Source organism: Capronia coronata (genome assembly GCF_000585585.1).
Source record: "Capronia coronata CBS 617.96 chromosome Unknown acBCG-supercont1.7, whole genome shotgun sequence".
NCBI lineage: Eukaryota > Fungi > Ascomycota > Eurotiomycetes > Chaetothyriales > Herpotrichiellaceae > Capronia > Capronia coronata.
Window position 1 is genome coordinate 465,364 of NW_006912899.1, and position 22,378 is coordinate 487,741.

General features: G+C 53.4%; 7 protein-coding genes across 7 annotated transcripts; 2 read left to right on the plus strand and 5 right to left on the minus strand.

Annotated features, from left to right (window-relative positions):
• Positions 1-396: 396 nt before the first annotated feature.
• On the minus strand, positions 397-2,838 carry A1O1_07732 (uncharacterized protein; the record flags this gene model as incomplete). The annotated part of the gene is made up of 1 exon (XM_007728598.1): positions 397-2,838. One exon carries the CDS (start codon positions 2,836-2,838, stop codon positions 397-399), a length of 2,442 nt encoding a protein of 813 aa, XP_007726788.1.
• Positions 2,839-3,440: 602 nt separating this feature from the next.
• On the plus strand, positions 3,441-4,441 carry A1O1_07733 (uncharacterized protein; the record flags this gene model as incomplete). The annotated part of the gene is made up of 3 exons (XM_007728599.1): positions 3,441-3,573; positions 3,723-4,132; positions 4,292-4,441. 3 exons carry the CDS (start codon positions 3,441-3,443, stop codon positions 4,439-4,441), a joined length of 693 nt encoding a protein of 230 aa, XP_007726789.1.
• A 326-nt stretch (positions 4,442-4,767) lies between these two features.
• Positions 4,768-7,204, minus strand: A1O1_07734 (uncharacterized protein; the record flags this gene model as incomplete). Its single annotated transcript, XM_007728600.1, has 2 exons — positions 4,768-7,032; positions 7,082-7,204. 2 exons carry the CDS (start codon positions 7,202-7,204, stop codon positions 4,768-4,770), a joined length of 2,388 nt encoding a protein of 795 aa, XP_007726790.1.
• A 530-nt stretch (positions 7,205-7,734) lies between these two features.
• Positions 7,735-8,748, plus strand: A1O1_07735 (uncharacterized protein; the record flags this gene model as incomplete). Its single annotated transcript, XM_007728601.1, has 2 exons — positions 7,735-8,436; positions 8,533-8,748. 2 exons carry the CDS (start codon positions 7,735-7,737, stop codon positions 8,746-8,748), a joined length of 918 nt encoding a protein of 305 aa, XP_007726791.1.
• Positions 8,749-9,152: 404 nt separating this feature from the next.
• On the minus strand, positions 9,153-10,358 carry A1O1_07736 (uncharacterized protein; the record flags this gene model as incomplete). Its single annotated transcript, XM_007728602.1, has 2 exons — positions 9,153-9,791; positions 9,858-10,358. The coding sequence occupies 2 exons, from the start codon at positions 10,356-10,358 to the stop codon at positions 9,153-9,155; spliced, it is 1,140 nt and encodes a 379-aa protein (XP_007726792.1).
• Positions 10,359-11,638: 1,280 nt separating this feature from the next.
• A1O1_07737 (CAMKK protein kinase) lies at positions 11,639-15,442 on the minus strand (the record flags this gene model as incomplete). The annotated part of the gene is made up of 1 exon (XM_007728603.1): positions 11,639-15,442. One exon carries the CDS (start codon positions 15,440-15,442, stop codon positions 11,639-11,641), a length of 3,804 nt encoding a protein of 1,267 aa, XP_007726793.1.
• A 4,916-nt stretch (positions 15,443-20,358) lies between these two features.
• Positions 20,359-22,059, minus strand: A1O1_07738 (uncharacterized protein; the record flags this gene model as incomplete). Its single annotated transcript, XM_007728604.1, has 1 exon — positions 20,359-22,059. One exon carries the CDS (start codon positions 22,057-22,059, stop codon positions 20,359-20,361), a length of 1,701 nt encoding a protein of 566 aa, XP_007726794.1.
• Positions 22,060-22,378: the final 319 nt, after the last annotated feature.

Sequence of the window (22,378 nt, forward strand, 5' to 3'; positions counted from 1 at the left end):
CATCAGTATCAGTATCAGTATCATTACGAGCATTAGTCACTACTCTTGTCTCTTGTCACTTCGATAGGAGTCGCAGTCAATACTGGATAAGAGTATGCTTTATGTTTTTTCTAATTCCAACTTCGGCATGTGTATATTGATTGACTTTCGGCCGAAGCTAGAGCTACGCAACCTTGCGAAATACTAGACTATCTGAGAACAGGGGTTTCCGCCTTTCGAAGGGAGGATCTCTCGGCCATGATATTGATAATGTACCATTGCTCCACGCCTTCCATTCCCATTCTGGTGGGAAAGAGACGTGCTCATTCATATCCGACGCTTCGCTATAAGTCAGGTGGCATGGCATGGCATGGCATGACTTTGGTCCAACCGACACTCCATGCTTTCTCTTCGGGCTCATCTTCTCTTCTTCCTTCCGAAACCGCTGCGGTTGCTGCCAGCACGGCTGGTCTCGGAGATGACACTCGCGGAACGCTTATGGGCACGGGGTCCCACGGAGGGAGCCAGATGTTCCTTTTTCTGGACCTCATCTTGACCGGCACCTTTTCCTGCATGTTCTGCATCGTCGCCTTCTGAGTCGGCAGCTTCCTGCTCAGCATCATCGTCGCCGTCTGAACCGTCTGCCTCCTCGTCATCTTCGTCTTCGTCTGACTCGGCTTCTGCCTCAGCTTCAGCCTCCTCGTCCTCTTCTTCTTCCTCATCCACGTCGCTGTCGTCCTGTGGTGTGGCCTGAACCTCAGCCTCGTCGTCTTCATCTTCATCTTCATCATCCTCGTCCTCTTCCTCGTCCTGTTCACCACCCTTGTGCCCAGACTCATCATCCGGGTCACTTGCTTCCGAAGAGTCGGCCTCGCTGTCGAGGGCCCTAGTAGAGTGCTTGGGACCCGGTCCACTTTGCTCATCTTCCTCTTCTTCTTCTTCTTCTTCCTCCGGTCCATCATTTTCTTCATCTCTGCGTTCATTTCTTTGAGGCTGCAGGGATGAACTCTGGCCGACGTCGTCTCCATCGTCATCGGCATCTGCGTCGCCACCCGCGTGGTCATGCCTGTCAACCTGCGTCGTACCATTCTGGATAGCACGGTCACCATCTTCGGTCTTGTCTTCAGTCTTGACTGTCGGAGCGCCGTTCCCACTGCCAGTATTCTGCTCCTTTTTGGTAGTGGGTATTGAATGGTTCTGGCCGTTCTCAAGCTTTGAGTTTTCGTCAAGATGGCTAGAATCGACTTCCATGGCATCAACGGCAGGTGGAGGGTTTTGCTCTTCCTCCTTGGGCAGACCGAGTCGGATGCGTCTCGCCTCTTCCAGAATCTTGATTTCGGTAGCAACCTTTTCGTTGACCTTTCTGGCATCCAAGAGGACATTGATCTCGCTCACCAGTGCCTCGAATACACGACACACCCGTTGAGTAGGCATGAGTAAGCGAGGGGGTATACCCAACTCGGTCAGAGCGGCTTGAATCTTGGCTGTCTGCGTCTGGCTCTTGGCCATCATGAGACGATTGATCTTTTCGTGCCGGAATTGCACACCACTAGTAAGTCTCTCTTGCGGATGCGTTACACCAAAGCGTGCCTCGTCTTGCGGTGACAGTACACGGACACTGGGCTGGGATGTCGACCCCTTCTTCTGGGGTCCTGATTCTTCGGCTTGCGTGTCCATAGTATCCCTCCGAGAATACTGGTTGGGGTGTCTTGCCTTGTCGTGTTTGGAAGCATCTGTGGGCGTGGCTGATGCTGTGCCTGCTTCTGTCCCGTTCGGCGGCGGAGGACGCTTCAATCTCTTCTCCTTAGCGAGGAGTGATTGCAACAACATAGACAAACCTCCAGAAGTTTGATACACTGCGGTTGATTGCTCTTCATTCCTCCTCAACGGAGGGACCGGTTCAAGTCTCGAATAAAGCTCGGCCCTTAATTTGATGAGATCTTCCTCGTGTTTCGTGATGCGATGAAGTTCTTCGAGCAACACTCGCTCCTCCTCGGCCTCATCCTTGGTGCGCTCAAACAGCTTCTCCGCCATGGTTTTGCGCAATGTCTCTGTTCTGGCATCGAAGTTCCGCATCTTCTCCCACAACTGAAACTCGGCCTGGGTCATGTTGCTCGCCGGGATCTGTACCTCGAGCATTTTCGCGGCGATGGCGTAATATCGTTGTTTGAGTGCTTCCATGGAACGCGCTGGATATTTGCTCGGACGAACGAGTTCTGTTCCATTAGCCTCGCCGTCCTGCGGTAGCTGTGTTGCGCCAGAGATCTGATCCGGGTCGTAACGGTCGGCAATGACGACCCAGCGCAGATCGTACTCGCGGCAAAGGTTCATCAGATAATCCGTCTCTTCCTTTGTCCAATCCGTCGACTTTAACACACTCTGATACTGCTCGTCTGTGTAAGAAGGCAATTGCACTTTGACATCCCACTTGTGTGAAGGAAACTCTTCTTCAAAGCGCAACTCTTGCATGGCAGATGGCGTCGTGGGTTCATCTGTCATTTCCACATCCGCCGAGCCCGCAGCGTTTGTGATTGAAGGTTGTCGAGCGTTGGAGCCAGGAATAGAGCGTTTCCAGTGTCTCAACTCTAGCCCGTCTGTTCTTGCGCCATGCTGGAACGGTCTCTCCTCCCAGTGTCTCGTTTTGAAGAGTTTCTGAGATATAGAGGGTCGCGACTTGTAGGATTTCTGTTCGACAATAGCAATAGGAGGGACCGAATCGCCCATGAGGGCCTGAACTTCTCGCTTGACGCCGGTCATTCGTAGTTGAGGTTCAACTTGTCGCTTCTTCTTTGGCGCAGGCTGCCGAGGACCAGCCTGGCCCAGGTTCATGATGTCGCGAATGTCGCTGGTCGACGCCATGATGGGCAGGTATGGGCTCGTCAGTGGGATCTACTGAGCTGCCTCGACAGGACTTGTTGATGTCTGAGGAGTTATTCGAGGCTGCTTTCCTGTTCACGCGTCGAAGAGTTGAATGCAATTATCGAGGTGCAGATGAGAGGCCCAAGGCTGCACGTGATTTGTAAGTCACGTGAATCATGCTCTCTTCTTTGATGATGGGGTCTTATAGATTTGAGATACGTGGGAGATTGCACGCGTCAGACTGATAGAACGCTATAACAAACAGCATCAAGATTGGTGCAAGCTGCTGAATGAATTCCTCTCAGCCTATATAAAAAGGCACCCCAACATCACAGCCTTGCGTCGAGAAGTTCAAGTTGACCTCTGACACGACCACGTGACTGCCACCTTGGCGCGCTCTCCCTCCGCAGTCTGTTGCAGTGTGTGTCTGTCTGTCTCCCCCTGAACTCGGTCGGACCTTGACACGGACACAGACACGCCTCATTCATTATTTGGCAACATTTTGTCCACATTGATGAATCTCGCGCTCTACCACCACACCGACACCACCGCCCGCAGTCCTGTCCCCTCCGAGCGTCCCGTCGATCGCAAACAGGACGATGATGAAGTTCCTCGTGGCGACGCTCGCTGCGGTGTCGTCTCTCATTACCTCCTCACAAGCACTGTACTTCTACCTGGACGGGACAACACCAAAATGCTTCTACGAGGATTTACCCAAGGACACGCTTGTTGTTGGTGAGTTGCCCTACAAGGAACAACACTTACACACACACCCATACTCATACCAATACCCATACCCAATTGCCATTCTTCTTCAAAGCAGACAGTGGCCGACTGCGACCAGTCCATAGCCTGTTCTAACATCAGAGGTGGATGAATTGTAGGAACCTACCAAGCCGAAGCGTGGAACAGCCAGACGAATTCCTTCCAAGTGACGCCCGAGCTACAGATACAAATCACCGTCGATGAGACTTTCGACAATGACCACCGCGTGGTGACGCAGACGACGACATCTTCGGACGCTCCGACAAAGTTCACGTTCAGCGCCGCCGACAGCGGGCTACACCGACTGTGTTTCACGCCCTCGGGCCCCGCGGCGGTCAATCTTGGCGGCTGGTTCTCCGGCGACGGCGGCTCGACCATGGGCGGCGTCAAGTTGACCATCGACATGGCCATTGGCGAGACCAGCAAGATCGAGAGCGAGGACAAGAGCAAGATCGACAGTATCGTCGCGAAAGTGAGGGAGTTGAATGGCCGGTTGGCGGATATTAGACGGGAGCAGGTCTTCCAAAGGGTACGTAAGAGAAGCAACAAGACTCGCACTGAATGCACGAATCCTTCCCACGTAATCGACAACGCAGCATGCTGAACGTGTCAATCTACAACACCTACTCAGCACAATCTGCGACGGATGAGAACATGACATGGGCTGACTTGTTGTTTTGCATCACAGGAACGCGAAGCCGAGTTTCGAGACCAGAGCGAGTCCACCAACGGGAAGATTGTGCGGTGGACGTTGATCCAGTTGACCGTCCTCGGTGTGACATGCGCGTGGCAGTTGTCGCATCTACGGTCGTTCTTCATCAAGCAAAAGTTAACATAGAGGGTGTAATGTCTGTACGACTCAATCATGATCCGGAAGTTTGACTACAAAGATGTTATCTCCTGTGATATTGTGCCTGGAACTGCAACGCTGTGAACATTCGCTCAATCAACCAGGGATCATTCGCTTGTCCCAAAGAGTTGAAACATTCATGTTCTACTCGAACAGCGCCTGACTCCAAACCCAATGCAAATTTTGGCCACGCCGGATCATCTACGATCCAAAAAAAAAGCGAATCTTGGACGCCACGATTACCTTCGCTATGCAATGCCAAACCACAGGATCAGATATGAAGCTCAGCAAGCAGATTCAGATATGCCCAGTTCTCAACCCCTTCGTCTGGCCCGCGGTCCGGCAATATTTGTCCCTGAAGACTCGACACCCCACCTACTTGTTCTCCTCCCTGAATTGCTAGGACTTCCAGCGGAGGCGCGATCGCTCAACGTGAGGCCATCTATACCCAGCAAGTTCCTGTCTGACAGCTGCTGCTGGCGCGACCCAACATTTGCGCCAGTAGACCTGGGTGTTGCGGATGACGATGACTCGAGCAGCTCATAGCGGCCTCTAGACAGCTTTGGCGTCTGCCACTCCCATGCCGTAGAAGTCGTGGCGATCGACGATCGACTTTCAATCGACTCGGTGGAGTCGCGACGGCTCAAGGTCGGTGTGGCCGATGGGATGGGGCTGTGCCGAGTCTCGATGGTCTCTGTGCTCGGTGGCACTGGTGTCTCGGTTTCGTAATGCTCGTGAGCAGGGCCAGTATCGCTGCTGGAGTGATTCATATGGAGGAATTCCTGCGGCAGTAATAGCCCTACCACTGCAATTCCCAGCTTGTTCCACAGATCTCGAAAGAGTTCGCCGAACGGTTCGCGTAGCATTGCAATGCCGAGCAATAGAATCGCTTCGAGCGTGAACAGCAGCAGGCGAGAGAGTCGAGTGCGGATGCCGCCAGAAGCGAGAAGGTATGCCACATGGCCCACAGGAATGGAGACACTGAGCAGGACAATATAGTAACCGAGCTCCGAGGGGTTTGGTGAAAGGGTAGCCTCGAAGGTCCAAGCCGCAACCGCAATCAAGATCAAAGCGAAAGAAAATCTGCTGAATCTAGTTCCAAAAGAGATGATCTTCGAAGTTGGTGGCGATGTCACCAGAGGTTCTTTTGAGTATGAGTACGAGTGTGAAGAGGCGACAGTAGATTTAGAGGTGGGAACATTTGGGTCCAAGGAACGGTCTTGGAGCGAGAAAACCGTGCCAAAGATGCTTTCAAGCCCAGTGTCAGCCTCTCTATCATGGCCGAAGAACTTTGGTTGTGCAATTGCATCGCTTTTTGACTCGGTCTTTCGCGAAGGCAGGGCCGGATCTGTTGGGCGATCGAAAAAACCTGGAGGTAGACCGATGGCTTCCTTTTGTGCCATGCTGCGCGCAGTAGCATTCTTGTGTACTCCTCGCACATTCAGCGCGGGCAACGTGCCATGGAACGGCGAAGGCCCTGTCGATCGGTAGCGCAGCTCCTTTAGTTCGGGCTCAAATGTGGGTTGGGAAGGAGTCCAGTCCATCAACTCTGCGCTGTCTTCCGGAGGAGTCGGAGGTTTCCAGGCCTTGTAGGCCGGTGGTGGCGGTGTGGCAAGGGTCCCAATGCTGAACGGCCCGGATTGAATATCCTGCGTACCTGGGTGAGCTGGACCCGAAGGCGGAACAAACTGGTTGCTGGACAACAGCTGAGCTGGGTCCTGCTGCCAATTGACGGCTGGTGAGGTTTTCACCTCGATAATGGCGTAGACAGACCAGCCTGCAATGACTGCGATAGCGACTGCAAAACAAGCATGAAGCATGCAGCGCACCTTGGGATCGAGAGGTACATGGACCAGCACAATCCATGCGCTGAATCGCAAGCCCAATAGAGCCATTTGTACCAGATAATACTGTTTCAGCCCGCTGAGATTTCCTTCCTGAGTGGAAAGCCTGTACTGCCACCTCGGATTCCACCAGATTGACAACAGCCCCAGGTTGAGGGACAAGCCAACGAGAGGTTCCACGATATCAAGGCATTCGGAGACAAAGGGGCGATGCGTCAAGCAATCCAGCGGCCGTAGTTTCAGTGTCGGTGTACGTCGACTGACTTGGGAGCCATACAGATGCCAAACCAACTGCATAGCCAGGCTAGAGAAGTACGCCAACCCTGCAGCAGTGACCAGAAGACTCCTCCAGCCTAGTCGACTGGCAATCCTCCTCTGGCGCGACTTTTCCAGCACTCGCCGTAGGTGGTCGCTTCTTGCATTGTATGTTGCCTGATGTAACTGCGCCCGGACCCTTGGTTCGCAGCGAGCACAGCATTGCGGGTAGCGGAGTTCAAGACCTTTCTTGTATTCCGGAAGCTGGGCCTCCAGTTTGTCATAATCAGGATGGTCGGGGTCCGGGAGGAATTGGGACAGGTTGTATGTGTATAACTGTTGGTTCTTCAGGCACGTCGAACAGAAGATAGAGTCTGGGGAGGTAAAGTCGTCTGCAAGGGGATCGGATATGACAGGTTGGGCATAACGTTGTTGCGTCGGGGCTACTTCTTCCGCAGGGACATCGGCTATTTCTCCATTCTGGAAGTGTCAGTGGCAGTCGGAACAGCATCTGGTGATTGTAACATACTTCGTCGAAGAAGTTCACCGCGAGACAGTGCTCACATTGGAACTTGCGGTCTTGCTTCTTGCTATGTTTCGATCTGCGGCCGCAGTAGTGGCAATCGAGGCGCTGTCGCAGTTGGACCGGCATTATGCTGCATGGCTCGTGATTGATGTGAGAGTAGGTAGATGCCAATACAGCTTTATCAAAGTTATTACATTCGGACCAGGGGTTGTTTGCAGGAGGGAATAGATGTTAGATTCACCAGTGGTCGGTTGTCAGTTGTTCCATCCAAAGAATCAACGGTCTGCCATAAGCAGTTTAGCGTGGATATCGGAGATAAATCGTCAGAACCCTAATCTCCGGTCAAAAGGACATCCATCTTCAACTTCACATCTGCACAGGACACATTGCACGCCATAGACAAACAGCACGTCTGCAAGACTATGGCTCGGTAACATAAATCAATCAGCGTCGGCAGCAGAGTCCAGGACAAATCATTTCACAACCAAGGCTAGAAATCATCCTTTGTAAGGACGACCGACCATGTCTTTCATCTACAACTGGCAAAAACTACAGGGGCTGTAGCCTCGTCGAGCGGAGTCCCGTCATCCTCTTCCGTTCCCATCTACCACACCTAATACAACTCAGCCTGCCATCCAATCCTTCCTCCGCTCGATATGGAAGAAGATCATTACTACCGAGAAGACAAAGCCACCCAAGCAAGCCTCCAACCCTCTCTCCGACCCACGAACAGCCTCCTTCCGAACCTCTCATCAACCAGCCACTTCCTCATCCTCATGATCACCTTGACACTCATTCTCCTGGGCATAATATGGTTCCGACTCGTCTCCATACTATCTCGAGGCCCGGCCAAACCGCGTCCACGGCCGCGCCATGGCCTCCCCTCCCCTCCCACACATCTCCTGATCATCCTCGGCTCAGGCGGCCACACAGCCGAGATGCTCAACATGCTTTCCCAAACCCCCAATCTCCCAGACGACTTCACATACCGCACGTACGTAGTGAGTTCCGGCGACGCCTTCTCGGCGCTGAAGGCCCACGAATTCGAACAATCGCTCCTCGCAAACGTCGGATCACTTTCTTCGATACCTGACGGCACCGAGCCAAACTACGACGTAGTGACGGTCCATCGGGCCCGGAAAGTCCATCAGAGCATCCTTACCACGCCCATATCCAGTCTACGGTGTCTATGGGATTGTATTGCTGTGCTGAGGGGCACACATCCCGACTTGAGCGCGAAAAAGAGTCTTGACGGTCGTCGTCGACTACGACGTCCAGCTCCAGACTTGATTCTCACCAACGGTCCCGGCACGGGGGTGATTGTCATTCTGGCCTCCATTGTTCTGCGGTTCTTCGGAGTCGGGGAGTCAGGGAGGCGCATTCGAGGAGGCCCTTCCACAATAGGCCACAACAGCCGTGCAGCAAAGTCTACCAACAAGTCTGCGCAAATCGAGGACGCTGCCTTGCTACCAGAACAACGAAGTTCCTCAAGCGCCCAAACTGGCGGGCAGATGCGCAGTATTTTCATCGAGAGCTGGGCGCGCGTCAGGACCTTGAGTTTGAGTGGTCGTCTACTGAGACCCTTTGTGGATCGCTTCATTGTGCAGTGGCCGCAGCTGGCTGAGACGGGAGCGTCCAAGGTGGAATATATCGGACCGTTGGTGACGTGATGCGAAATCGTACATGGGTTCCTCGAATTGCTCGTTCGAGGCAGTCGAATTGCTCGGGGAGGACCGTGTTTGCACATACTACTCTACGTGGAAGGGCAAAAACGATAGCATACATAGACCAATACAACAGAAGGCCATCCTTGGAGGAGTGTCCTTGTAGCCGATACACGATGAATTGAGTGCCATCTGAGTAGATTATAAGTTTCTTCCGACACAAATTGAGTACAGTAGGCCAACCTCGCTCGTCTATAGCTTTTTAAAATCTCCCACATATTGTACAACCGGAGACCAAGACTTTCGAGTCAACTCGCTTCCTCAAAGTCTGAAATGGTATTTTAAGGGCACGCAAGCGCAAGCGCAACCGCACGCGCCCACGGTTGGACCAACAATCCAATCAGCACGATCTAAGCAGCCAGTGGCTTCTGCCTCCGCGGCGCCTTGGATTGTGCGGTCTCCATGATTATTCTCAACGTTTCCTCGTCCAAGCCTCGCTTCTTGATTTCCTCGGCCCTCTTCTCCGCAAGTTTCAGTTTGTGTTCGGCCAACTGCTCCAACGGCGATTGGAGCTTGCGCTGCTGATACCAAGCGGCGCGGGCATCCTCCAGAACCTTCATGCGCACATACTCGTCATCGTGCCATTCGCGGTCGCGGGCATATTTGTCGTCGCGCAGCTCATCCAGGATTTCTGAGCGCGGCAGAGGCGGGTCGTACAGCGAGGGCATGAAAGACTGGAATTCGACGTCAAAGCGGTGCGTGTCTGATTCGAATGCCTGGTATGTGGGCGCATCAACCTCCGGCCAGGGGATCTCAATGTCCTCCCCGGCGATATACCGCGTGTGTCGGGGTAAAGGCGAGTACGGCTCGCGTTGCAGATATGGCGCACCTCCGCGGATAAGCTTTACTATTACGTCGCGGTCGCGGCCGGTCTCTTCGTCTTTCAATCGGTAGACTAGTCGCACCGAGTCGATCGGTATGGGTAGCTCGCTGCTTGTGAAAGGGCGTCGTTCCCGCTGCGGCGTTCCTTCGGGAATCTCAATATCGGCCTATACTCGTTGAACGGTTAGAAACAATGCATCCTTCGGGTAGAAGCGCACAGTGGAGAAGCGTACCATGTTCAGTCCTTCAACTGTCAACACCCTTTGGTCGGCATTGATACTCTTGACCCGGCCAATCTTCCCCAGCAGCTCCTGTTTGCCGTAGACCACACAGACACGGTCCCCTTCGACAATGTTGCCTTCGTTGCCCACGCCCTCCCACTCCTTGTTCTCGCCTTCCAGACCTTCAGACCCAACGGGGTCCCAGCCATTTCCTTTGGGGCCTCGTCGAGCACGCTCAGGATATGTTGCACCCTGGGCAAGCAAGCCGGAGACCGTGCCGAAGAGCTCTTGCTGCTTGCCTACGTCTCGTTTCGGCGCCAGCGGGCCTGCTAACCAGTCCTCCCTCCGCTGTCTCCGCTCATCCTTGATCATTCCCCGTTCTGTCCTATCCACGGCTACCCGCCGTTGGTCGTGTGATCGCCATTCTTGTTTCACTTCCTTGAGATTTTTCCTTCGGGCACTTTTCAGAGCTTGGTTGCGGGCAAGCAGGTTTATCCGTAACACTTTCTGCATTTTGGAAAAGGTTCAAGGGGGTTTCTCCCCGACAAGGCAAAGAGGACGGGTGCAGTGTTCGTGGGTGTAGCTGGAGTCAAGCTGAGCCGCGGACTCTACACATGCGACTGGAGCCGCAGCAGTCGAGTGCGCGTTGACTACAGGGTCGTGGCAGGAAGATAGAATGACCAAGAGATGTAGCTGAGAATGTGACCACTTGAAAAAGAAGCAGCAACACACCGTTACTGCGTTTATCAGTTCCAGGCGTCGTAGTGATCGTCTTGAAGTCGACGGGAAGTTCAACTTCGAACTGCGATTGAATTGGGCGGAACAGGGCTTGGCACGGATCTCGGCGAAAACTCCGCTCAAGATACAACGACATTGGCATCTGCAGACATATACTAGTAACAGAAGTCCCAAGACTTCGCCATGATGTGACCGGGAGTGTCTAGCGGTGGTTGGGGCACGAAGGAACGAGTGGTCAAGCTGAACTGAAGCTCATGATCTTATCTCATGGTATTGGCTGCATGCGTTGCTGTCAAGTCCTGTCCAGGACAAACCCCCAGCGATCACCATCCACTCCCAACAGGAGATTCACTTTTCTACATTGAACGGCACAAGAACGTTGTCCACATCAGTGATGCAGAGCAACCGCTTAATCTCCTCAACGAATTTCCCAGTTTCAAGTTGTATGGTTATTTGTTACTTAAAGACACCCTCTTCTCTAGCGAGCGGAAGGGGCTACTAATTATGCCCTGTGCATGTAGGACAAGGTGCCTGTGAGACTATTGAATCTCCTCCCAATAGGACGATGATGGCCTTCGCACGGTGAGATTGCTGTACATTGCCTTGAGTCGAGAACGAGTGTTCCAAAGGACCAGCCTCCAAGCTCATCCGTGTCACAATCCACGTCCACGCCAGCAATCTGCACATGTAGCTGGGAATAGCATGTTTCAACACATCCTCATCCGTCTGCACTGGTGCCTTTTCTTTTCCCGATGGTCCTCGCTTTTGTGCTTGGTGTACAATGAATGCATCACGCGCCTTCCGCGGATTGCAAGTAGCCTCCTTGCTTTTCGTTTTTGCTCGACATCGTATTACAGCATCTCAAATGTGCCTTGCCCGTTGTCGACATGATCCTGTGCCTTCACGCAGCATTCCATCTCGTTCACATAAGAAAAATTGCTGGGCCGAGGTTTGCAGCACACCTCAGACGCCTTGCTTTCTCTAACCAGGGTATCTATGAAAACAGAGCCAATCGTTGGAAAAATGAAGAACGATAGCGAGAGTCATGGTGGGTATCAGATCTTCCTTCTCTGAGGGGCGCCCATCATCATTCCATCTTCATCCGAATCGTCGTCAGCATCATGACCGTATTCGTGGCCATTGTTGTGCCAATCTTCGAGCGAGTGTCCTGTCGCAGTCTGCGTGGGTCGATCATGTTTGGTGATGGTGTCGGCAGTGCGCATGAAGGCAGGTTCGATCTCTTTTCTTGAAGTGGGGACATCCACCGAGGGCGCCATGAACCCTTCACCAGGTGGAGAGGAAGCACCTGACTCCATACCGAAGCTCGGATTGGATGTGCTCTGTGATACACTGCTGGCACCGCAGTCATCTACAGAGGATGCTATGGTGCTGGCGGAGGGTCCGGAGGATCCTATCGAGAATGGCGCTGGTTCGTTCGAAGCCTTGGTCCGCTGTTTCTCCAGAAACATGATATCATCCGGGGATGGCGGACATTCGTTGACTGGGGACTGACTTGGAAGTCTCGAAGCTGCCTCTGCGGCGGCCTCGGCCTGTTGATGCGCTTCTCGAATGAGCCGGCGTTGATTCAGGTCCCGAGCTTGTTCAAAGGCTTCTTCCGTTGATGCGGGTGCTTGAAAAGCACTTCGTGGCAAGGCCGGGGCCTGCATCTGGGGCTTTGCCGGAGCGGTGTTGTCGTCAACCGATGTAACGGGAGTTTTCAGTGCTGCTGGTGGTTCTATGGCACCTGCGGCTGAAGCCGTGCTAACAGCAATGGTGGCTCGGGTATGACCGTCTCCTTCAGAGGAGTGACGGCTTGACACTGGTGAGCGTTCACTTCTCTGCGAATGACGGTCTCGGCTGCTGAGTCGAGCCAATGTCTTTGCAGTCCCTTCCCAAAGACCGTCAACCCTGGCTTTCATACTTCTTTCGCGAGTGACAGGCCGATCGACAGAAGGTGATGACTCGTGGAGCGGCAAAGGCGGCCTCTGCATCTGTGACGCTCTAATTGTCTTGATTGAATCGGTGGTCGAGAGAACAGAGATGGCTCTACCGGGGCCTCGAGGCCGTCCTTCACGCTCAGCCATTGGGCTGACCCCTGTCGACGCTGCCTTCGGTGCCGACAAAGACTCGGCGAAATATGTCTCATGTGGAGACGTGTCAGGACTGGCGGTTTGACTCTGGGCTAGGGGATGCTCGGTGTTCTCTCTCGACGTCTTGAGAGCAGCTAGAACTTCGTCGCCACGTAGACTGGTCCGTCGTCCCTCTCGCATCCTCTCACGCTCATGCTTTCCGGCAGTGCTCGCCATGGACGGCGAGGTCGACCCGATTGACTCACTCGAATGACTGGCAGTGGTGGCTATACTAGGAGCACGTCTGCGGGTGTTGCTTCTGCCGAGGAGGCTGCCAGCCAGTCGTCCAGCGGTGTTGAGCGCGCGCTCGATGATATTCCTCTTTCCCACCGCATGTGACAGCTCCTTTTCGTCAATTTCCAGAATTTTCTTTTTGCTTTCCTTCTCCATCTCTGGTGGGCCTTTGAACCACTGTGAGGGATCGCGCATACCTTCGACTACCCACTCATGTTGTTTCGCTTCTTCAATAGTCATGCGCTTCGCAGGGTCCTTGATCAGTAGTCTGCGTATGAGGTCACGCACCGGATCTGGTACGGCTTCGAACTTGAGTTCATAGTCTAACCGCTTGTTACTGTTGATCGAACTTGGGACCTGGTATGAGGGCTTGTCGCGCGACATGTCGACAGGGACAAGACGGCTTTTGGGCAGAAAGACTTCAGCTTTGCACACTGCTTCATGAAGTCCCATATCTTCTGTTGCGTAAAAGGGCAGGCGAGCATACACCATGCAGTATAGAGTGATACCTAAGGCCCACAGATCGAGAGCCCCCGTGATTCTTGGGCCATTCTTTTCTTCGAACATGGAAGGATCCTCGTAGCAGAGTTCAGGAGCCCAAAATGCCGGCGTTCCCACAGATCGCGCCAACTCTTTCTCGTCGTCCAATGCCGACACATCGTGTTCCGTAAGCTTGTTTTCTGGGTCTTCGTCGGTTGTCGGGCGTCCGAGGTATGAGACACCGAAGTCGGAAATCTTAACCGTTCCATTGCTCGAAACAAGAAGATTGGCCGGTTTGATATCGCGATGAATGATACCGATGAAATGCAAGAACTCCAGACCGGACAGTGTATCTCGGAAGGCTCGACGAGCTTCTTCGAGGGTCATCGCAGGGACATAGGAATGCTCATCGTCGGTCTCATCAAGATTCCACTCCGACGACATATGGGAAACGGCACTAGCTGCGATACTGAACTTCCGACTGCTGTGGTATGCTTCAGGGGCATATGCACCGTACATACTCCCAGCGAGAGCCATATCTGGGTAGTCTTCGAGAGATCCAGTCCTGCTGGGGTTATTTGACTCATAAAACTGCCGTGAGCCAGAGCGGGAGATATCGGAGAACACTTCATCTTCATCCAGCTCTTCTCCGCCATGCTCAAGACTCCAGTTTGGTATAAAGCTTGAAGCAGCAATCCGAGACTTCTCTTGCTGTTCGTGGCGGCGCTTGGCCTGGGCCACATAAAAGAGGTCGCGTTCAGAAGGCTCGAGTGGTACTTCAATGCCCACACGTTCCTGAACAAACCTATTGTTGTTGACCGCCAGAACTTCACGAACACCTCGTTTGCGCCATTGTATCTCGCCCCGTTCCACATATTCGAGGATCAGGTAGACCTTGTTCTTGTTCGGATCGTCGATAACCTCCAGCAAACTAACAACGTTCGGATGCCTGGCTTTCTTCAGAATGGCTACCTCTCGTTTGGTGCGGTCTTCTGGCGCACCAAGTCGACCTAGACGTCGCTTGACTGAGTATCTTGGGACGATCTTGACCGCGACCAAAGTGCCCTTCTCAATGTCTCGTCCAAGCTTCACTTTGCCATGTTCCCCACGACCTAGTTCCTGAACAATCTCGTAATTGTTGATAAATTTATTGCCCGAAAAGGTGTCATGCTCGATCTCGGCAGTATGTGTCTCTTTCGGTGTTTGGAGATGATGTAATTGAGGGCCGAGTTCAGTTAGAGAGGAAGACGAAGGCACCCGAGCTTCTGGACTGAAGAGGCCAGGGCTCGAGATGGGCGTATTATCTGCGGTCTTTGTACCCTTACAGGCGGGTTGCCCATCTCGAACAGGTTTGGCCCAGTTCGACATCTCGTTGTAGAGGAGATTCTGTGCCGGATGAGAGCTTCTGGTCCGGAGGGGAGGAGCTGGCCTGGAGGAAGGATATTGGCCTTGTAAAGCTGCAAAGGACTGGTCAGGGTAGGTAGGATGTTCATTAAGTGGTGATCGTTTTGAAGCTGAGAGAGAGTGCGAGAGTGACTTTGAGTGCGAGGGGCGACGCCGGCGCGGATACCCGTATGTTGACTTTGTGGAGAGCGCCCGATGAACCATGGACGTCCCAGCCGGCAAATTACGGTCAACTTCCCGCTCAGCCATGGACTTTAATGAAGTTGAGGATGTCTGAGCGGATGGAGGAAGTGACTGATGCGAGCTGTCCGGACCGAATGCCGGAGACACAGCAGAACCCTGCTGCACATTCGCATCTAATCGATCGAACGCAGTCTCATCCACGGGTTCCGTTGAGATCTGCGCGGACAAAGCAGTAGGGGTGTTGCGCTGAGTGCTGCTAGAATCTCCACCTGAACTATGAGAGGCGTTTCCTGTCTCGGGCTCTTGTATGGTGATCTCATTGTCGCGAGACCTGGACTGGCTTGAGCCATTCGCATCTGTTGTGGCATCTAAGTCGCGACGTGCTTGCCGAAGGTCTGAAGCCCATGTTATACCCACGTTGTCGGACATTTCTGCAAGCCCAGCCTTCTATGGCGGAACCTCGAGTGCTGCTCTTGAACATGGAAGTTTCATTCCACAACCACGCTCAGGTTTTGTCCACACCTCCGCTCAAATCCCTGGAACTCGGCACCAATACACATATGCCATCTGATTCTCGTATGATCTCAGAGCATCAACACTTTCTTTGACCTGTATTCAAAAGGTGGGTGTCCGTCAGGGCAGGATGGGTGAGGTTGGGTTGAGGACGCTCCGGCGGCAAGCTGTGAATCTCCTGCTGGAGAATGGCTCAATTTCTCTGTATAGAGTAAGGGAAGGCGTCTGTAGGTCGAGAACCCCGCAAGTCGTGCGACAATCAATATCAATCAGCAAGTAGTTTTCGGGACAAAGGTCGACAACGCTTTTATGGCGGTAGAATGACACCAACAACAGGCAGAAGGGTTGTGTTTTGAAGTCAAAAAGGTTTAAAAAGGCGTCGAAAATGTCTTAAATCAAAGGGAAGATAAAGTCAATATAGACAAAAGGGAAAAAGCTGTGAAGAGTGCAAGAAGAGCGCAGATGGCATGCGACTTTCAGACTCGAATTGAAGAACGGCAGTGGAAGAGGCACGGAGTCAGAGCGTATGAGGAACTGGAAGCACAAGCACCCAAGCACAAGCGCAAGCATAAGCACAAAGCACCCAGAGAGATGACGGAGGAGAAGCCGGGAAGTGCCCAAGCAGCCAAGCTAAAATGCCCCCCAACCCGCCAGTGCCAGTGGGAATCTCGAGGCTGCCTAGCGGCCCAGCAAGCGACGAGAGGTGTGCGAATAGCCTACTACAATCTACAGTATACCTGTACCTACTATGGGTCACTGCTAAAATGTGGCTACAGGGCTTTAGGCCCTAACTTAAGGCTCCTTAGCCAGAGGGCCACACGGCACTTGGGCGGCACTTCCTAGTGACTGTCCAGCTGTCATGCAGTGGGCCGTATCAGACGAACAGACTGGACCACTTTTTCCATATATTTATAACAACTTTAGTTGTAGAGCAGCCATCGGCGGGTGGAGGACGAGCGAGCGAGCGAGCGAGCGACAGGCGTGCATTACGCTGTGCATCTAATCTGTGGTAGAATTAGGTAGGTTAGGTTAGATAGCGAGGTCGGTATCTACTCCGGTGCAGTGTTGTATACCATAAAGGTACGCATTACTTTTTTGCCTTCGTTGAGGCAAGCTGGCCATCGACTGCACCCCGTTGCTGCTGTTTCTTCTCTCCCACTCTTGCTATCCATTGCTGCTCCGCATTTTTGCGTACCCAACAGAATTGCCCTGGATCCCCTACCACAAAGTCAGGGCTCCCTCGGCCCCTGCAACAACTTGAGACCACGGAGCAGCCTTCAAGGAATCCTTGACCTGGAAATGGCCGTTGAAATCGACCACAACCTCTCACGTCTCCTCGCTTCGATCCGCGTCCTTGAAGGGGTAGCCTGCCTCGTAGCCATCCGATCACTCTCTACATGAACACGGCACTTCAGCTCGAGCAAATTACAGGGGCAATGCAGCGATGTCGATTTCAGTTTCGGGCCATCTGCAGGTGCAACCCGTGTAGACTGCAGCATGCCTGCGCATACCTGAAGACAGAATGCAAACAAGTCGAAGTCTTTCTGCCTATCATCAGACCACTACCAAGTCTTTGTGGAAATCCACTGCCGCCGAATTGGTCGCAGAGGCTGCCAGGGCAGCTGTAATCGCGGTTGAGGCAAGTCTTCTGGGTTGAATGAGGCATGAGCAGTCTAATGAAAAAGTACTATACAGTACCACGCTCATCTTCGTATGTCCTAGCGGTTTGTCATCTTTACATACCGCCCGGCCTGTTGGCAACTGTCCTGTCTCCAACACATCGGCCGCTGTACAAAAGGTGTCCAGGGAACGCCTTGTTAACTCCTTACCCTGTATTTCACCCTTGCCGCCATATCTTCCTAGCGGCAGAGGAAAACCGAGATATCACAAGCCTGTGGCACCTTCGATGATCCTGACATTCAAGAGGCGGTAGGTACACGCAAGTTGAAAGAGATAGCAAACGCCTGTTGTATCAACCTTCCGGACTGGTTACCTACCAGGAAGGTACCTGACCTATATCATTTTTGCGGTGCCACTTATTTTCTCAGGTGGCTTGACGCTAATAAAAGTGTGGAGAGATGAGGATGTCATACCAAGGCCGCGAGGAGGGTGTGCAAACCTCGACCAATAAGTGAAAGGAAACAGCACGCCGCTGACTAGAAGCGGACGGCGCGAGGAAGCTAAAGGCACCAACAATCGATCCCGCCGCCTCTCGTCAGTCTTCTTTGCTGCGGTCCACTGGTGCCAAATCGATTTCAATCGAGTATGAACAATATGTCATTATCGCCACGTCGTGGGCTGCTGCTGGAAACCAACACTGACTGGTCCCATTGCAAGAATAACAGCAGTATAATCCTACCAGTCACGCTCCTTGACGCCGAGTGGCTGATCATAGAGCACGATCGAGACATCGTGATCAGGCTGTTGGGGATTTTCACATGCTTTGGCAGCGAAACGTTACACGATACGATCAGCCATGATTGCCACTGTCTGATCGGCTAATCCCGACTCGGCCAACCTCTAGAAACAATATCACCCGGTGATGTTGTCCCGGCATCTTCCAGTGACCTTCAAGACATATTGCCTAAGAGCTGGGGTTCCCTCTCGTCTCTTGCCGACACAAAGCAATAGGTCACTGTTGTACAGCGGTCATCAGCTCCTTCTGCCACAATTCTATTCTGAAACTCCACAATCGACGCGGCGCACATGCCGGTGGGGACGGCCATTCCATCATGCCAGCTTAGGGCACTGCTAGGCCAACAGTTGATTCGTGACGGCCGCGAGCTATCAACATCACTGTGTCACCCAGTTGCCTCTACGTACGTGACACAATTTGACAGCAGCTTCGAGGCCAAGCATTATGACCGACTACAGAGTACTCTGTCCTGTTCTTGTTGTGCAGCAAACTCGTATCAACTCTTTTCTCAAGCGCCGAAATCGAAGAGTTCTACCATCACCATGACCATCCCACAAACATGGAATTAAACGGTCTACCAGACTAACTGCTCTTTCATCCTGTCGAACAGGCTGGTACTCGGCTGGCGAGCAGATCACCAATGATGTGTCACCTGCCTACAGCTGTATCCTTGCTTGTCGTCCTCCGTCGGGCATATAACAAGGATATATTTTAACCCGCAACTCTGACTTTATAGCAAGCATGAATGCACCACCATTGAGCAGAGGAAGAGGGGGCCTCGATGTCCCCATCCGTCGTCTCTTATACAAGACTGCATCGCCTACACGGTCCAAACTTGGGCGGCCAGGATTCCCCATGTTGAAGCCAGAGACGCTAAGTGGACAGTACACTAGGATGGTTTCGCAAGTCCCCGTCTCGACACAAGACCCCCCCTCGCTTGCGGCAGGCCCTTCCTTTAGACAAAGTCTCAATGAACACTCAGATTTCACGAACAGGACTCGGAGAACATATTAATCTTCTGAGGCGTGGTCTTGATGTCGCGAACAATACTTAGTAACAAGATGTGGAACCCTCAAGACTGAACTTGAACCAGAGGGGTAGCGAGCGGCAACTTCCAAAAGCATGGCGAGATCAACGCGCGCGGGCCAGGAGATAGGGGACAACGGAACAGGGGCTCTTTGATCTGCGCTTTCATCGACTGACTCCCTGTTTCCTCAACGCTCAATGCTCAACAACATGTGGTTGCCCCCAACGGTTAGTTTGGCCAAAATACTGGAGCGCCTCGGGGCTCATGGCAGGCTAAAACTCTCAAAGAGCCCCTGGCACGCCACGCCATGCGCAAACCTGGGGGGTGTCGAAGCGTCAGTAGAGTCGGGCTCCGATCTTCTACTGGCCCGGTGCTTGAGCCTTGCTGTGATGGGAAACGCCCGGTTCACTCGGTTCAGCCACTGCGGAGATGGCAGGCGCTCTCATGCGCGACATCCCCAGCATGTATTTTTTGGCGATCAGACGACGTCTGGTGTCTGGTGCCTCGTGCCTCGTGTCTAAAGGTCTCGTATCGCGGCTGGTTGTCCAAGGTAACAACAACAATGTCTTGGTCTCCGATAGGCGTCGGTGACCGAGATCGCCATGCTACTACTGCGGATTCAAACACATATATCCCCCAAACCAACGGCTGGGATTTCTATTAGGGCCGTTATCACTTGACTCCTTCGAGCGGGTCGCTCAGACATCGCAATTTCGCCACGCTTCCTCCAGTCAGATTGACTGTGTGCGTCTCGGTGCAGTAGGAGCGGAAGAGGCGGCCGAGCTAGTCGCTGCGGAACACTTGAGTGCAGCCCTTTCGTCCGATGGATCAACACTGACGGGCTCACTACTGCTCCTGAATCCTTTGGAGCCTGATGCATGTTGATCTGAGACGACCTGGCCGACCTGCACCGATGCCACAGACCGCGAACGCTGCCTCAAAATCGCTTGATTGCTCCCCTTACTTATCATGCTTATTTACTTACCCAGATACCTCTAACGGCTGGACACGTGAAATAATGGTGCTTCAATATACCTTTGCGGGCAGGGATACACGGTCTCAGGACGGCCATTGCCTGGAAACATGTACTTTTGGAACTTTCTGCTGGAACAGATTCACAAACAGAAGACCTATTACGTTTTGCTCGAGAGCGTTTAACTGTGTGTTATCCGAAGCCTGGCTTCCCCTTTATCGAGGCAAGACCGGTGGAGGGCTCACGTCAGACCAACCATGAGGCTGCCAACTACCTTGAGCGCAATCCATCATCTTCCAGCTGCTGATGGCTTAAATGAAGCTCAGCCCTTTCGCACGGCGGGATTGGCATATAAACAAACTAGGTTTTCTGTCATCGCGCCAACGACACCACAAGATTCGAGCTTCTAAGCTCTGCTATGTGCGCCATCTCGGAAACATAGCCTCCACCCTTCTGACCAGCGCGTCAGGGATAGATATGTCCTTAGATGACACGGACGGCGTACAGTCATCCACCTGGCTGTCTCCTTGTCCCCGCACAAGCAGATCCCTCCAACTCTGAACTTCGTGCAAGTTGACATCCCGGTGCCCGAAATCCCTTTTTTGCTTCTGTTTCTGCAACACGGTTGCGCCGTCCGAGTCCTTGAGCGTCAGCAGTTCCAAGACGCCATGATTGGCCTGGAAGGCGACGCTCAGCCCGTCCAGAACGCCAGTGTCAAAGTCGAAGCGCGGCGTCTGTCCAAAGCGCCAGGAGTCTGATAAAAGCTCCGCCACTCCCGCAGCGACCTGGGGATTCTGCGGATCGGCACATTCTGCGTCGTCGAGCGTGATTTCATTCACGCCGGGACTACGAGGTTGGTCGGCTCCATATATATCCCAGAACTCGCGGACGATGGCTTCAGTGATGTATCTGCTCACTTCAGATCGTTGGTGGACGTCGGGGGCCCACACCAGGTTCGCGACTTTACTCCGAACGCTTTCGACGCCTTTGGCGTGGATGAAGTCGCGTCCTGGACTGCGTAGCAGCTCCGATATCCGGTGGATATAGGGGCTCGAATAGAGCAGTGTGCCGTGATGCAACGCCCGGCCGCGCGTAAGCTTGTATGCACTCCCGCTGACTTTATACCAGTGACTGTCCTCCGCGACGTCAGGTCCGCGGCGCATGACAATATCATTGCGGTTGTTGACCTGGACCTCGAGCCCTTTGTATTCTGGAAACATGGAGCCGAGTTTGCCCTTGAGCTCCGACGACATGAGAGCCCGCACGACCATCTCGGCGTGAGTGCTTCGCTTGAACGATTTCGAGTTGGGCACGATCACCGAGTAGTTCAGGTTGCCGGAGTCGTGGAACACCGCTCCACCCCCGCTGCGACGACGGACTAGGTCGATCGGTACTGGGGGATGAGGCTCGTCAAGCCGAGACCGTAAGGCGTTCGTTGTAGTCGGCCTATCCTGCTCCTGCTGCTGCTGTTGCTGCTGCTGTTGCTGCTGCTGTTGCTGCTGCTGTTGCTGTTTTTGAAGTCCCGGTGTTTCCTCTTGATCCTGTCTCAGCGCTTCTTCCGGCACAAGACCCTCCTTGAGCCTATTCAGATCCGTTTCCAGCCATGGATTCTGATTGCGCCCGATGACCACACACGGCCGATTCGTGTAGAACAGCAAGATCCGCGACTCGGGATGCGAGTGCGTCAGCAAGTAATGCTCCAGCGAGAGGTTGTGGTATGGGTTTTCCGACTGGAGGTGGAATATCAAGGGAGACGGCCCTTGCGAGATGCGCGATAGGTCCGTGAGCTTCCAGGAGGGAGCGTACGAAGGATCGGAAGCATCCGGGGATAGCGAGAGCGAGGGGGACGAGGTGGACGGTCTTGCTGCTGTTGCTAAGGATCTAGATATTGCACGCCTACATGCAGGCGAGGCGTGGGCGTGACATGGTCCGCAACGAGCGGCCGATGATGGGGAACTATGCCAGAGAGGGACGTTGAAACTGCGTAAGCTAGCTCGAAACCATCTTGAGGGTGTCAGGGTCGGCGAGAGGGCCGTCCGCATTTGAGTGAGAGCGTGAGCGTGAGAAGAGAGGCCGGGCGAGACAGCAACATAAAACTCGAGGACGACTTGTTCCATGTCGATCAACATCTTCATTCGATGATGCATAAAACCCGTTCTGGGAAGGTCGAGCGAATTCTCCGATTCTGCCGCAAGGGGATAGCAGCTTCGCAGCCTTGTCATGTGACCTCGTATATTACTCAGCCTCGGCCGCGCCGCGATTCAAGACCAACTTCAACACTACGATGTGCGGATGTCAGGATGTCAGGACGTCTAGGAGATGCCCAACATCCCTTTCATTGTCTCTCATGTCCATCCGCATATTGGACGTCTGCTCCTATCAAGTTCGGCCTCCTCCCATACCCCTCCTCCGCCTGGCTTTCTTGTGACCAAGCAC